This window comes from Zosterops lateralis (genome assembly GCF_965231275.1).
Source record: "Zosterops lateralis genome assembly, chromosome: 4".
Taxonomy (NCBI): Eukaryota; Metazoa; Chordata; class Aves; order Passeriformes; family Zosteropidae; genus Zosterops; species Zosterops lateralis.
Genome location: NC_139765.1, coordinates 22280301 through 22296796, shown reverse-complemented (window position 1 = coordinate 22296796; position 16496 = coordinate 22280301). Strand labels below are relative to the sequence as shown.

Below are 16496 nucleotides of genomic sequence, written 5' to 3'. Positions count from 1 at the left end.
GGCCCGTGACGGGGGACCCGGCTCTGCCCGAGGGCTGGATTCCCCTACGGCCAACGGGACCGCCGCAACCCCGCCGGGGTCCTGCACCCACCGCGGGCCCCCACACGGCGGCCGCGGCCCGACCCGTGGCGGGCTCGGCGTACCCCGCTACCGAGAGCGGTGCTGCGGGCCGGAGAGAACCCGGCCGAGCGGCCATTTCCTGCCGCTCCGCACGGCCCCGCGGCGCCCGAGCCCCGCGCCGGCCCCGCCCCGCGCCCCACCCGCCGCCGCCGCCGCCGCCGAAGGTTTCCGAACGGGGGTCGAGCTGCTCCGCGGCGTTTCCGGAGATTGCCGAGGGGCTCCGGCCCCTCCCCAGCTGCCGCCGAGCCCGTGACCGAGGCGCTCCGGTGGGTCGGAGCTGGGCGCGCCCGCTGCTACTCCGGTCCTGGCGCGGGGCTCGCCGCCTTCCTCCTCCTCCTCCTCCTCCTCCTCCTCGTCCTCCTCGTCCTGCCGCTCTTGCTCCTCCGGCAGCGCCGGGCGCCGCGGTGACAGAGCGGGGCGATCGCAGCGTGGGGCGGCCGGGGCTCCGGCGGCGCGGATGGCGGAGGGCGGCCAGCCCCCGCAGCAGCAGCAGCAGCCACAGCCGCAGCTCCTGGCCGGCGGCGGCGCGGGGTCCGCCCGCGGCGTGAAGCGGGAGCCGGAGCTGGAGCAGCCCATGCCCGGCGGGGACGGCGCGGAGGGCGGCCACAGCAAGCGGCTGAGGACGGAGGCGGAGGCCGACGGCGGCGGCATGCAGGTAGCGGGCAGGGCCGGGCCGTCCCCGGCTCTCCCTCGCCAGGGCTCGGCCGGACCGGGCTGCCTTTGATTTCGGTGTGCGGGATTCGGCGCGTTGCGCTCGGGCGTGCGGCCCTTTCCCCGCGGGCGGCTCCCGGGGGCGCAGCCCAGCACGTGGGGCGGCGGCGCGGGGCCCCGGGGGAGCCGCCGCCGGGTCCGGCTCCGCGGGCACCGCCGGGCAGCCCGGGGAGGCCGCGGTGGTGGGGCCGGGTGCGGGGCGCCGGCAGCGCTCCGGGGCCGGCGGCGTTTACCCGCGTCGCTTGGGGCTTGTACGGCACCAGGAGAAATCTCAGGTGCTGCCTGGGAAGGACGAGGAGCGGGGTGATGGGGCATTTTCCATGTTGGTTCTCAGAACCCCACGTTTGTGTCTTCTCTTGCCAGCATGGTTTGATCGTCCCCAAAACAGCTTGTTTCAGGTGCGTTGGCCTTTGTGTTTGAAGGGTGATGCTGCCAAGGTGTTTCTGCTTCCCTTTGTCTAGTCGTTGTGGAGGGTGGTTTTATTATGGTAGTTGCTTCTGTCTCTTGTGGTGAGTATATCAGAGCCCTTTGGAAGCAGCGTGATTTATTCATTTGAACTTGTTTCTCTTCTCGCCTTTTCTGGGATTGATAAGCACTCCTGGCTTTCCAAAGGGAGCATCCTATTCCCTCCATGGTGCTTCTTATCAAGATGCCAAATGCTGGCCAACACTCTTCCCTTTTTGTTTTCCAGGCTGTCCCCTGTTTTCCTGCTCAAGAATTATTTTTTTTAAACAGCTTGCAGTAGGAGGGTTTTGTTTGTGGTTCTGTCTGATGTTCATCCTTTCATGGTGGTCTCAACGCCCCACAGCATTGTGTTTTCCCAAGTGTGATGGCATGGCCTGAGCCCTTGCTGGGGCTTCATATCCCATACCCAAGTGCTGCTGCTTGTGCTCTCCCAAGGGCCAGCGAAAATCGTGCTCTTTTATCCCTTGAAGCAGTGTATTCTCCCACACATAGGTGTCAAGTATGACTCAGGCAATGTGTACAAGCAAGGAGAAAGAGGCTCAGCATCAACGGTGTGTTTATATGGTATGCCTTGCTAGGAGTTATGAATGAGTACACAAGCATGGTGGCATGAAATTCTTCCAGCTCTTCAGAGTTGAAGTGAGGCAGAGATCCTGTATAGTTACAGAAGATGCAGCAGTTTGCCCTGCCTATAGTGGTTTAACTGGTTTTTGTTGATATAAACCTGAGTAAATCAACTGAAAATTGCCCAGGAAGGGACTTGGGCTGGTTTAGCAAAAGTCTGATTTTTTGTTTGTTTGTTTGTTGGTTTTTTTGTTGTTGTTGTTTTTGTTTTTAATTGCATATGAGTACAATTTCTCTACAGATAAAAGACTCCTCCCTATATTTACATTGAAAAGTGTCTTCTTGTCTGTTCAATGAATAATGCAAGATAGTAAGATTGCAGTGTTCAGCCATGGGGCTGCAACAGTGTGTGTGTGTGTGTGTGTGTGTGTGTGTGTGTGTGTAGCAGTGTGTAATGCTGGTGGTCATGATACTAGGGATCAGTTGTGGAATTAATTAGCAGAAAGTTGGAGGTTATTTCTGTACCAAATAGTGGAGAAATTAGGTGAGGTGCAACTAGTAGAGCTGAATTTTTAAGTGTGTCTGTAGTCAGTGCAACTGTTCTTCAGATTAGGATACCCATGTTGTACTTACTTGGCATTCTTAGTGTAATTTTAGTCTTTCCAAATGTATGTGTATGGAAAATACATATCTTTTTATTATAAAAGATGAAGATAAACATATGTATATGTGTTCGTATATATGTACAAATGTTCCAAATAATGTTCCATTATTTGGAACTAGGTGATCTTTAAGGTCTTTTCTAACCCAAAGCATTCTATGGTTCTATGTCCAGAATTTTCTCTTGACTTTTTTTAGTTTTAAAGATAGTAGTTTATATATTTGGAGAATCTTCACATGTTTGCAAGTAAGAAGTACCAAATTTGAAGCCAAACATACCAATAATATCAGAGTTAGGAAAAATGTGTTCTCTAATGTTTGGGAAATTCGGTGTCTTTTTACTTAAAAGGCAAAACACAAGATTGTCCTTCATGAGGATTTCTGTTCAGATAGTGCCTTTTTTCGAAGTACTTTACTTTAGAATAACAGCTTCTTTTTAGCAAATCCTCTATGTCTAACTATATGTAATGTTTACAAGAGGAATAAAGAGCCTATTCTTTGATGGGCTTTTTTCTCCCTCTCATATGTACTAGAGGCTTTCTGAAACTGGAAATAAGACCAGCAACTGTTGTACCTTGTTTTTCCTGGAGATCCTGTCAATTTTCTACTTCCTGTTCCAGAGCCATGGGCTGTTGCTGTGTAAACTTGGTGACCTTTTGTCTCTGGGCTGATAGCAAGGAATCACGGAATGCTATGCCCACCACCAGCACTTCTTTGCATAACCTGTACCTACCAATGGCTCAGGATATAAATACAGTATGTAATGCTGAAATAAATAATTTAGCTGTAGAAATTACTAATTTCTGTAAATTTCTGTAAATTCTTAGCTGTAAAACTAAGATTTTTTGGGGGTCTGTTAGCATGGAATATCAAAACTAGGCTAAAGGAAGATAAAACAGTAGCTAGTTATTAAGACCTTGGGGCTGAGGGTGCCTAAAAGCTTTGAGTAGCCCTTAAATTCACTGGGCTTCTTGTTTTCTGCTGTCTCAGGCCAGCATGCTCAGACAGCTTATGCAGTTAGGGTTTCATTATCTAATCCATCTTTGATCAGGCTGGATAAATGGTGTTTGGCCAGTGCTGATCTTGTTAGGAGGGTGGTGTAAAGCTGCTTGAGTTGGGATTGGGACAAATCGGATCATGGCTGCTATCTGCTTCTGGGACATATTTCAGTTAATCATGGTGTGGGAGGAAAAGGTCTACCAGGAACTGCTGGTTTTTAGCTCCCTCTGTTCCATAAATGGCAAAAGTCTAATGCTACCAGGCAGGAATGTCACCTGGAAGTATTTGGATAGGTTTGTAAGCTTTGGAAGTAAAGGGCCCCAAAGGTACTGCTACTTTTTAACTGTATAAATACTAGCAAAAATTACCTTTTGCTCTGTTTGCTGACTTGGATGGTTGAATCATTTGGATTAGCTTGCTGATCTGGGTAAAAATAATGCCTAACACAGGGGAGAAGGCAAAAAAAAAAAAAAAAAGAAAGTTATATTAGCCCAAGTAACTTGTGAAACTGCACTGAAATGCAGTTGTTGATGCAGCTGTATTTGCTTCTTGTCAGAAAATACTGACTGCCGCACAGATGGAATAGAAAGTACCCTTGCAACAATCTCTCTCCTCTGCTCTTTCTTGTGTGATGAAAGATGAGAAATGTTGTGTCTAGCTGGGAAGTGTGCCTTTCTCTTTCAAACTGCAGACAAGGCTGTAATTCCAGAGTGCTATTGTCTTCCCCTTCCAGGTGCTAGAGCTGTACCAGACAGTTTACACTGCTGAAAAAGTTACTAAAATATCTTCCTCTTGCTTGGCGTGGGGTTGAATGAGTTAATCAACTCCTCATTTAGTCCCCAGCCTGAATTTTGATTTAACTTTTTTATGGAGTCTAGGCTGGTTAGTAAATGAAAATCATACCTGGTGGTAATACATGGGTGGAATTAGATGCAAGATGTGAACAGAGCTGATCCTTGTTCCTCTCTTTGAATGACTTGTGTGCTCAGTATCCCTGAGTATTTGGGAGAATTACTCTTTTTGCAACTGTGAGTGTGGCCAGCTGGTCAGGACAGACAGTTAATGCAGCTGTGGTCTGTGCCTTGCCCAGTCCACATAAACCTTTAGTGGCAGCATTGAGTGGTAACTCTGTGTTGTCATTCAGCCGTGTCAGGACAGCGTTCATAAAGATGACTAGTGGTTTTGAGATCAGTCCCCTGTGACTGAAAGATGATGTAATAGATGATAAGTCTTTGCTTCATAAGAAAGTCTGTGGTTTCTCATCCTATCGTGAGCCAAAGATAGTCTCCGACACCCTCTACCAACCTAACTTCTTTCCAGCACAATCACTGGAAGCTTTGAACTGCAGGATGCCACAGAAAGGGGAGAGTGGGGACATAGCTGGTGCTTTATGACGATCAGTATCCTTGTTTAAGCTATGGCCCGTTTGTTGTGGTGCTCCAGAGGATGGCAAGGAATCGGTCTGCTGATAATTGCTAGATAGGTTTGGGTTTACAAGTAAGATGGTAGACTGGGATTGTAATTGAGAAGGGGCCAGTGAATAACAGCTTTTGTGCTGTGAGGGACCCTTTGGAAGTCTGTATTTTTAAATCTCACAGAAGAGAACATTTAGTTCCAGTAAATTGTGGAAAAGCTGTGTAATCAGGTTAGCTTTTTCCTCTCTCTTATTTTTCATGGCATGGCTGTCTTTGTAAAGAGATGCAGAGCAATGCAGGGGACAGAAGACATTATAGTAAAAGAAACAAAGTTCCAATCTTTCGACCCCTGCCTTGGATCCAGGATGAGGTTTCCTGTGATGCTGTTTCGACAGAGTATTGCTGATGTGATGAGATGTAAAGAATCACCTCTGAGTTTTTTTTTTTTTTTTTTTTTTTTTTTTTTTTTTTTTTTTTTTTTTTAATATTTGAATGCTATGAGTTAAACTTAACACAGTCTGGGAACATTTAGAAAATCTCCAGTTTAAAGAAAACCTTTGGCAAGCAGACTGAAAGTTAGGATTTTAGAGTTGTTAAGAGTGCTTGAATGTTGGCTCTTTTCTTGCCATATTCAGGAAAATGGAAAGCCCAAGTGAAGTATTCTGCATGCTTTAGTACTCCTCCCAGTTCTCTCAGTATTTCTCTGTAGATTCCAGAGGCTTGTGTTCAAAGGTGATGGCCACATTTGTGAGGCTGGAAGCCAAACAGAGGTCTGGCTCTACTGGAGATGGTTTCCTTCTGCATATGTGTGCCAGCTGTAGACATAAGCTTTTTTATTTTTCCTTTCAGAATTCCTGTTTGGAAACACAAGTGCTCTGGTATTTTGCAGGAGACTTGGTCTCTCCCTTGCATGTTGGAAAGGTTGCCCACCTAGCTGAGTTTGGAGCAGCTCCCAGGCACATTCTGTGCAATACCCTCTGTCAACTGTTCCTCCCAGTGATGCAGCAAGCAGAGTCCCTGCATTGCCCTTCTGCACTGGGCACTTGCACTTCTGTGTTCAGGGTTATCTCAAAGATGTGCTGGTCACCGAAGGTTTAGCAGCTGTGTTCCTGTGCTGCCTTTGTGCCTTACTGTGACTGCCCTTTCAGCCACTGCTGTAGTGAGGCTGGTGGCAGCAGGAGTACCAGAACACGAGATGCAAAGGAAGCAGCAGTAAAATAAAATAAAATAATCAACTGCTTCGTTTGCATTAGAGGTAGGGAAGCGAAACTAAAGTTGAGATAGATTTGAACAGGATTCTTTGTGTGGTCTGTGGCCCCCTGGAAACTGCTGGTGAAGGACATACCCCTGTTAGCTTTGAAAAATAAAGCCTGTTGTTAGCAGTGTTTGGTTGGCTGCACAGAAACCTCTGTCTCTGGAAAATGTTAGGAATCACATTAGTTGAAGATGTGTCACTCTATGCTGCTGACTTGTCTTGTGGTACTCAGCAAACCTTAGTTTTTGCATGAAGTGAAAGAGAAGGGCAGATGTTTTGGTTGTCTGGAAATCTCTTATTTAATTTGCCCATCTCTGATATTACTTGACCTTCTGTGTATGTGTTTGCTGTTGAAATGTGGTGGCTGAGGGATCAGAGGAACATCCAGAAGAGAAGTGAGAGATGCAATTAGAGGTAACGAGTTCCAGTTCACTGAAGCATTCTGTTGATCTACATTTTACAGTGGTATTGAGTGGACACCCAGGTGTAGCTGTCATGAGATAATCCCAATGTTTAGGGATTAGAACTGCTTGACTGCGTTTTGGGCATTAACTCCCTTTGCTCTCCAGTAAATTTAATTTTGCCAGCAATCTTCTGTAAATTCAGTTTGAAAGATGTGTATACATTTCCCTCAGCATGTTTCCCCCTCTCTCTGCTTCACTTTCTTGCATGCATCTCATTTTTTCCAGGTTGAATTAGAGATATTTGTAGGAGCCAAGTCCAACTATGGCAGAGACTGGATGAAACAGTCCTCACGAGTCCTGGACCACGCCACCAACTGGACCCTGCAGTGTTCCCTGTCAGGGCCCTGCCAAGCTGCTCTGATGAGCTGTGCCTGGCTACCTGTCCTACAGGAAAGCTTTGCTGAGAAAGGCCATGTAATTTTCTAGATTTCTAACCTGGGTTCTGGAAGATTTCCCTGGTGTTTGTGAACCATTCCAGTCTCTCTCTCATTTGGCTTGTCACAGGTACATATGGTGTCTATCTAAACCACCCCTATCAGCTCTCTTGCTGGGCCAAATGAAGTGGGACTCCAACTCCTTAGCCGTGATATGAGGTATTTAAGTGGCCACAAAGAAAGGAAGGTTGTATACAGAAGCTCCCTTATTTAATGAGCAGCATCAGTTGAACTAGAGCTGGTTCCAGCATCTGCTTGGGCAAAGTAGGAAGCTTTGGCAGTTTCTGTCAGCTCACTTGGTGCAACATTGATGTTCAGTCAGATATACCATTGTGCCAGCTCCTAACCTTTGGAGTATGGGCAGAGAGTACTTGTGGTTCACACTGATTAGAAAGAAGTAATGAGATCTTCTTGGATAGGACTATGGGATTCAGGCTGGCATGTTTTTGAAGTGGCTATTTGTTACTGGGGCTGTTGCTTATGTTTGCTTTTGTCTAGGAGAGTTCGTGGTGCAGAAAGATTGAATGCTTGCTTCAAAGAGCGTGGAATAGAAGCACTTGTTGTTTTTCTTGCATGGCATTACTGGGTTTTATCTGCTCATAATTGCCTCAGCAATAATGCAGGTATTAGCATAGAGATCAGAAAGAAGCTGCACCATTTAAGAGGGAAAAAACCCTCATGATGTCAGCACTTTTTCCCTCTGACTGTGCATAACTAAATTTCTTTTAATAGGCTAAAGAATCAACCTTATGTAGCTTTTCTGTGTGTCACAAATATCAAAATAAGCTCCCCCGAGGCCTTTGAGGCCTTGAGATCTGGATCCGGCTCAGGTTTCTTCAAGGGACTGGATCATTGTGCACTTTTAACTGAGGTTTTCTGCACAGCTTTCCCACTGCTATTTCTGTAGGAGATTCTTGCAGACATTTGGGGTGGTTGTCACTGTTGAGGGTGATGCCCAGGAAGAAAATCCCACCAAAGCATTACTAAAAAGCCTTGATTTAGTGCTGTGTGGGCTGAGGAGAGGCTCTAGCTGGGATCCTGGTGCTATAATTTGCTGTTTGTGTTTGCTGTTGTCCTGCCTAAATAGGGGTGGGAAGGTTACTTTCCTCCAGCCTGCTCACTGACCTCAGGCAGCAAGGTGGGGAAAAGGCCAGGCTCTGCCCAGCTGCAGGGCTGGGCACCTTCTTACTGCGTCCCCAGATCTGCAGGCAGAGTAGGCAAGCATGTCCTTCCTAGCAGGTCGTGTGAGAAATCCTGCTTCTCAGCCATCTCTGTCTGGCTTTTTGATTTTATACTGTTCTGTGTCTTTGCTTCCCTTTTGTGGGAAGAAGAAATGAGGGCAAGTGCAAGCAATGGCTTCTTCATTACCCTTTGTACTCTGCTGTCCTGGAAAGCAGCTCCATCAGAGGCCTCTTTCCTACCCGTATTTCATGTTAAAAGCCCTGTGCGGCTTTGGAGCAAAGCTGGACCCTGATGGAGTAGGTTTTGTAGGTGCTTCTCCTTGCCTATAGGCACTAGTTCTTGAAGCTCAGCTTTGGAGTGACCTGGGGTGGTTCCTGGGATTAAAGACCTCTCTCTGAGTGGTGCTGCTTCTGCTTCCAAGAGTAGGACCAGCCACACAGCCTGGGGAGATCCAAAAGGTTCATTCAGGGAAGGAGGCCTAGGCTGTGATGTTGCTGCAGCAGAGGAACTGTGGGGCATACCAAAGGAAGTGGGGGCTGGCAGCATGGTACGGGCAGATGTCCTTGGGCTGGTGGCGTGCATGAGGGTGGGAGACAGATGTTTGTGTTATAGTGGCCTCAGGAATGATTTGAATCATGGGGGAAATTGAGACAATAAAATGTATGCAACACTACTGCCGATTTGCAGCAGCAGATCTGTCTCTTGGACAGTCTGCAGGAGAATCCAGCTGGCTTCTGAAGCACCTGCCCATCCTGTGATTTGTTTTGTCCAGTAGTGGAATTTGAAGTGTGTGGAAATGCAGAATGCTTTCAGTGCTCTAGTTCCAGGAAGAGATGTGCAGCTCTGTGGTGGTGCTGGAGTTATGTTTGTCCTGGGTGGTCTGGAACTGCAGGTGCAGGCTCCTCCATGCAGAGGCTTGAGGAGACAGAGAATGTGCTGGGGTGAGAACCTGTGCACAGCAGGCTGACTGGGGAGACTTTAATTTGTGGTGCATCCGCATTGAAGGGGCAGAACTCATAGCCAGTAACCGCCCAGCAGGAGAGTGTGAGAAGAATGCATCATGTGAGGTCATAATTATGTGTTCATACTTTTTATGTTTTCAGAGATGACTTCATTTCCACAAGTGCAGCAAATGGATAGTGCTCACTGAGGCTCTATTAAACTTAATGGGAGTTTTGTAACCAGTTAAAATGGGTATAAGGTCAGTTCAATATTTCATTTATTCTCTTTCATCTCACATATGACCTCAAACTGAATATACTGCAGATAACCTAAACCTTGCACTGAATACAGACCTATTAATTTTTAATTGTCTCTTCTACACTACTTACCACTGCAGTGTGGGTGCTTCACAGGTACTAATGATTTTAATTTTTAGTTTCCTGAGAGGTAGAAAAGGTACTTTGTCTTACTGTGGAAGAGGAGGATTGAAGTACCTGGTAATAAGACCAGTTTTGACAAAAGAGGATTGACACTTAGAATCTAATATATTTTTATTTGTAATTTTGATTGTAGCTGGGGCTTTTTTATTGAGGTCAGGTTTTGGCGATGTTTTAATCCTTGATCTACAGCTCTCTACAACTTCCACTGTATGTGTGTGTGTATATATATATATATATGATGCCTACTGCTTCCATGGACTGATCCTTAAGTGTGTCATGTTGGGCAAATGCACAGTGGTGTTGTTTTTATCCTAAAACCCAAAAGAATAGCTTGAATTAAGGAGATTGGTCTGCATCATAGTGAAATTTTACTTGGAAGAAATCCAACTAACTTTTAAAGTAGAATGGATGCTGCTTGTCCTAAACTATGAAACTACCTACCATTTGGTTTCTGTAGCTGTTTATACTGCTCAGAACACAGCACTTCTTAGGCTTGCATGAAACAAGAATTAGGAAAAAGTAGCACATAATCCTGATTTATTGGTACATCCCTGCACATGAGGAAACATTGAAAGTTGCATGGATAGTTGCTATTTTTTAATCTGCAGTCCTTGACTTTTGCAGTTGCTATTTTAGGAGAGAATGTAGCTACGCTGCCTTTTGAGTTAAAAAGCATCTTTTGGTCTGTTAAGAAGCAAAGAGCTGCTGTGTGGACAGCAAAGGCAGGAACCAGCTCCTGACCTGTTCCCTGTGCTGGCTCCCAGTGGGGGCTGGCAGCTCTCTTCCCTTTCCTTGGGACACAGGTGTCAGCGTGGTTGCTTGTGGGGTCAGCGAGGACAGAGGCATGTTTGCTGAGGAGACTTTGTGACACATTAGAGCTCCAAAGGAATCCTGCCATTTGGATACAGGTGTCTTGGATGAAAAATACGTAGTTGATCATGGACTTGGTATCTCCTTTTTGTTTGCTGAATAATGAGTGCTTCATGCATCCCATCACTGCCTGCTTTTTATTGCTTCTGCGTGGATGTTCAGTTCTGTTCTCCTTAGCTGTGTAAAGGGAGGTGGGCAGAATTGTGTTATATGGCTGGGGTTCTGTCATCTTCAGAGAGCCCCAGACAACAAGCCTAGTTTTGGGCTGAATGCCTGATCTTACTGCTAGGATTGTTAGATTACAATGCTAGAAGTAGTATAAAGCTGTAGGGGAGGAATAAACATCCCATCCCACTGCTTTTTGGAAAGAAGAGGTAAAGACCAGCCTGGCAATGCCTTCTTTGTGCCTCTGCATGTGTTATGGGAATTCCATTGCCTTGAAGTGAGGGGAGAAGATGAAGCTGGTGTCCTCTCCAAAGCTCATGTGAATCCAGTGGAGACTTGGCATCTGCTAGTGTCACCAGCTGGATCTAGCAGGTTTTTCCCTATCTGACTTATATGCTTATACTTAAGCACTTCTTGGGAAAGTCTGATTTCCTGGGCTGGTTAGATTTCCGTAAGAGTGACGGTCTACATGCCAAGTGCCTCATGTTGTGAGAGCTAAGCTGAGATCTCAGAGTCACAGACAGAGGAGACAAGGCTGTAGTTTGCAATGGTGGGATGGACTCAGCAGGAGGTGATAGTGGCATTTGGAAACAGTGCTGTCAGTGTGTTGGTTAGATATCAACCATGGGCTGGAGAGCACTTCAGAGAAGAGGAGAATGTAAAAGGAAATGGACCAACTGTGGATTTTGATTGTCAGATAGAGAGGGTTACAGTGGAACTTCACTCCATAGTGTTTCCATCTGTTGTGGTTTAATCTTAGCTGACAACTAAGCCCCACACAGCTGCTCACTCCTTCCCACTGGGATGGGGGAGAGAATCAGAAGACTAAAGTAAAAAACTTGTGGGTTGAGATAAAGGCAGTTTAACAGGTAAAGCAAAAGCCACACATGCAAGCAAAGGAAAAGAAGGAATTCAGTCACCACTTCCCATGGGCAGGCAGGCAGACATTCAGCTATCCCCAGGGAAAGTGGGGCTTCATTGTGTGTAATGGTGATTTGAGAAGACAGACTTCACTCTGAGTGTCCCCCTTTTCTCTTTCTTCCCTTAGCTTTATTGGTGGAGCATGATGCCATGTGGTATGGAATATCCATTGGGTCAGTTGGGGTCAGCTGTCCTGGCTGTGTTCCCTCCCAGCTTCTTGTGCATGCTCAGCTTCCTCACTGGTGGGGTGAAGCAGAAAAGGCCTTGACTCTGTGTAAGCACTGCTCAGTAGTAACTAAAACATCCCTGAATTATCAACACTGTTTCCAGCACAGATCCAAAACACAGCCCCATAACAGCTACTGTGAAGAAGGTTAATTCTATGAAAGCCAAAACCAGTATACAGTCTGTCCATCTCTTCTCTCAGTTCTCACAGAGACCCATCAGTGCTGTTATGATGGATGTGGTGAATGGGGCTAAGGCTGGTATTTGAGTACATATTGTCTGACCAATTGATACTTGTCTGTATACATGTATACATATACATATATATATATATACACACACATATGCATACATACATACATACATATATATGTGTGTGCATGTGTGTGGCTTTGCCAGGAAATTGAAATTATGCTCATAATTAGGTTTGGGTTTTGTGTTTGTCTCTGTCCCTTAATGAGATCCTTCCAGAAAAGGCTTACTCCATTTCACTGTCTTGCCTGATGACTTCTGGCTTTCAATAGGAATATCATATGGTCAGTGCCAAATGCTACAGTTTCAGAAAAATAAGTTTTATCTGTTGATAAATCAGAAATTAGCACCACTAAGAATTCTTCATGCTTCATGTTCTGTCTTGAAAACTCTGTCCATAGGTCTGATAACATATCTGAGTGTATCTCTTTCTTTCAGCCAGATCAATGTATAAATTCTCCTGATTGTTTCCCATGGGGAAGATGTTGACTTGAATAAATGGAGGTGCTATGAGACTTCTTGTGTGTAAGTTTTCCTCCTGTTATTCATTGCTTAAAGGGTGAATTAAGAATTCTTTCTTTGCTGGTCAGTGGGTTGATGTTTTCATCTTGGGCAGTATCAGGTATTTATGACTACTTTGCATGCCAGGAGTAGAATGAGTTGGGTTTGCTCCAACCACAACCCCTTTAAGGACTAGGAATTCTTTGATGAGTGATTACAGTTAACTCTGGACTCTTAGTTGATGGATGTGATGGAGCATGTCCATGTTTCTTGGGAAGGTTTCCTTAAATAGGCATGACCTTTCTAGTGAAAACAGGAAGATAGTTTTTGCTTTTTTCCTCCCCAGCATGGCATTTGTTTCATTTTTTGACCTCATGATTACTGCAGGCATTTACCATAGGAGTAGCTTATAGGCTTGGTAGCTTCATGGGCAGAGTTTGGCAGCTCCATTGGAGTTTTGATAGGGGTATTGCCTTGCTTTGCAGTGGGGTGTTTGATATAGCATTTGTTCCATCCTTTCTGTAGCAGCCACTGTTTTTCACCTTTGGTGACCTGGTTCTCCTTTCTTATCCTTTCTGGCATCCAAAACTATGAGGCATCTCTATGTGCAGAGGAAGACTAGCCAATCTGCATGTTTTAATATGGAGTTGGGGAATGGATTCAGTACATCTGGATCATCCTATGTTCTTGTTTCTGTTTGGTTTCACTAGATATATGGAATCTACAGGCAAATTGGAGAGAATGGTCCTGTTACCTCAGAGTTAGAAGCCCTCTGGCTGTGACTTGAATGTGAGACAGTCTCCCTGAAGTAGTGCCTGTCCCTGACCATCCTTTGGAAATTTAGCAGGAGAGGGATGTGCTTGATTCTCCTGTGCATTGAAATCTTCCAGGATGCCTGGTGTCAGATAGTCACTGTTGCTGACAAGGTGTTAGCAGCTCTTTTATGAGGTTTGTGTTTACATAAACATGAAATCTCTGTGTTTGGGCTCTCATATCTATTGTAAGGTGTTCTGTGAAATTGGTTCCCTTGGATTTGGTGTTTGATAAAGAGATGATGCATATAGTCTGGAAAAGGTGCAGTACAGTGGACAAACTGACCAGCCCTGCTGGCACAGTAATATCAAGTGCTTTGTTTGGCTTGTGTAGTTTACCTCATCCTCAGGATTAGTGTGAAGTACAAGTTTGATGTACATTCTCCTAAGCAATTTCTTTTACTGTGTCACAAATTTCTTGATGCCTGAAATGTTGGAAGTTTACAATTAAAGATTCTAAGGTCTGTAGATCTATCTGCTTGGTTCTGGGACTGGCAATTTTTACTTTTGTTTTTAGGATAAGATTTTAAAGATAATCCCTAAAAATCTCTGGACCCCTTGGGCAGGAGTAAACATATGTCATTGTTCTTCTTCCATGGGTGAATTACTACCCTTGTAAGGCTTTCGCTGCCACTGAATTCGGAGGCAGGATTTTTTATAATGAATAGTCACATTAAGTAGAGGAGAGCTTCCCAATTTTACTTTGCAGGTAAATATTTTTGTGTCTTGTATGGATTTTCCTGGGGTGCAGAGTCTGTTGGATGGTTAGCTTTGCTCTCTGAACCATGTGCTTATATACAGGCAGTTATTGCATGGTGCTCCTCGTGGAGGCAACCATCTTGATGAAGTTGCTTGAAAAAAATTACTGTTGCATTTGTACAAGCTGCATTTGAACAGGTGCACTGTGAAAATAAGATTGCAGTGGGAACGGAGAATGGGATGTGGTTATCAGTCATCTTCCATCTCCTGTCCCAGGGGAGCCAGGACAAGTGGTCCTGCCTTCCCTGATGACTCAAAGGGTACTGTCACGTCTGTTAAATTAGCCCTGGATTGGTGTTGCTGGAAGCGTGTCTAGTCAAATGCTAATTCAGCATGTTGTGTGTGTAGCTAATTGGCAGGGTAGAAAAAGCAGTGTTTCCTGTAGAAACTTTCTTCTTACCTGCAAGAGCTTAAACGGTAAAATTGTAAAATATCCAGTAGGAAAATGTCTTCTTCCTTGCATGGTTAGCAGTGGTAACCAAAAGCAGATTTTTCAGTTCTATGTTCAGAGCCCTCTGATAGTATTGTCATGGCTTGTGCTTCTGTTTACAGATTTCCCATGTAGCTGAATTAAATTAACTAGACCAGTCAATTCATTGCTGCTGTATTTAAACCCCTGGGCAGCAATGAATCTGGCAAGGATGGAGCATCATTTTCATGTGCTACTTGGAAAGGGAGGATGTACAGAGAAATGAAATAGTGTTACTGCTTGGAGGAGGGGTTCACAGTCATGGGTCAGGCGGCAGATGAAAAGAACAGTGTAGGTTCCCAGAAGTCTTTTTTGTCCACTGCTTCCCGTGTGGCTCAGTCACTAGGTAGCAGGAGGTTTTTTCTGTCATGTATGGGCTAGCGGAAGATCAGTGTATACACAGAGTTTATTCAAGGCAGATAGCATTACAGGAATCAAAACAGACCTCTTGGTTCCTGTTCACTGATTTAATCCTTTGTTTCTAGCAGTTAAATATCCCTGTATTCTTTAGCCTAGCCTCAGTTATCCTGGATTTGAGCCCTTCTTAAATCTTAATTGCATAGTATTCATGTTAGGAAGAAAGGTGGTGTGAGGTGATGCACAGAGAAATGAGACAAGTCTCCCAGGTCACCTGCAGAGGAGCAGAAATCTCAGAGCACTGAGTTGAGTAGACCATCTTTCCTCCCCTTGTTTGAACTAGTTGGCCTCCTTTATTGCTGCCCCCTCCATTTAAAGGATGGTCCTTTGAGGCTGTTTTGGAACACATGGTGAACTGCACACTGCTCTTGCCTTACTCTGCATCAGCTTTCTGTGTTAGCAGTAGGTAGTTTGCAGCATTTTACAATATCTTTCCCTAGCACCAAAATTCAAATGAATTACATATATGGATCTGCATCCTGTTGTTAGATGTTTCATATTTTCTTTAGGCTTATGCAAAATATGGTGGAAAAGGTGCTACAGATTTATCTTTTGTTTTTAATGCCCTCTCCCATGAGTCTGCATAGCTTGTGAGACTGGGATGATACTGTATGCTTAGCTTTGCAGCCAGTTTGGAATTCTGGGCTTCACTGTGTCTTGTTTGCTTCTCTTGTCTCTTGTCTGTTTCCTCCAAGTCTTTCATGTGGAGTTTACAGATACTGGTGCAGTTTGCATAGCAGAAATTTATAGCAGCTGGTGAGTGGATGTCAGACAGCTGATTAAGCTAAACCTTCAAAAGTCTTTTGAAAAAAACCCAGTAGTATTAAATTTATGATTTGCAAATGTTGTATCAGTACTACTGGGCTAGACAGCTTTAGACCACCTGGTATAGGTTGGTCTGACTGATGACAGCCCTTTGCTCTGGGCCACCAGTCCTTGTGTTTGTGGGGTATTTACAGTGGGCACAACCTCTGTTTACTGACTCTCTGTGTTGGGGTGCATGGTATGAAATAATACCTCAAGGTTAAGCTGGAGGTAAATAGGTTCTGAAAGAAGTGATCCTTTCTCTCGGCGCTCCATTTGACTCAGACTTTATTTTCATGATCTCATAGAAAATAAGTAATGCCAAAGAGAAGAATTTATCTCTAAATCCAGAAGACTCCACTATGGTGGATGTGTTGCCTCCGCTGTCCTTTCAAGAGGCAAGCTGGTGTCTGGTGCTGGCTGTGCTCATCTCAGCAGTGCTGACAGCAGCAGTATGTGGGGTGATGTGGCATGATGTGTGCGGCTGCCATGTCACTTCTGTCACCTGGTAGTATCTGTCGGTGCACAAGGAGGGTCTTCTGCATTTTTAGTACCATCATGCTACTGTCAACCTCTCTCACATCCACATTGCTTTAGAAATGAGTGGACATCTGCTCCTCCTGCAGAGGAGGAGGGTAAATGTTTGCTCA

The 16496-nt window shown here is 45.2% G+C and overlaps 1 protein-coding gene across 6 annotated transcripts in view; it reads left to right on the top strand.

Annotated features, from left to right (window-relative positions):
• Positions 1-577: 577 nt before the first annotated feature.
• RBFOX2 (RNA binding fox-1 homolog 2) overlaps positions 578-16496 on the top strand; it is a gene marked incomplete at its 5' end in the record, with an annotated part of 172613 nt that continues 156694 nt past the window's right edge. For 4 of the 6 annotated variants that reach the window (XM_083859389.1, XM_083859387.1, XM_083859388.1 and 1 more), the window contains one exon: positions 578-775. In XM_083859389.1, the coding sequence (XP_083715515.1) occupies positions 578-775 (198 nt within the window). The remainder of the gene's footprint in view (positions 776-16496) is intronic. The other 2 variants (XM_083859390.1, XM_083859393.1) reach the window with 1 other exon arrangement.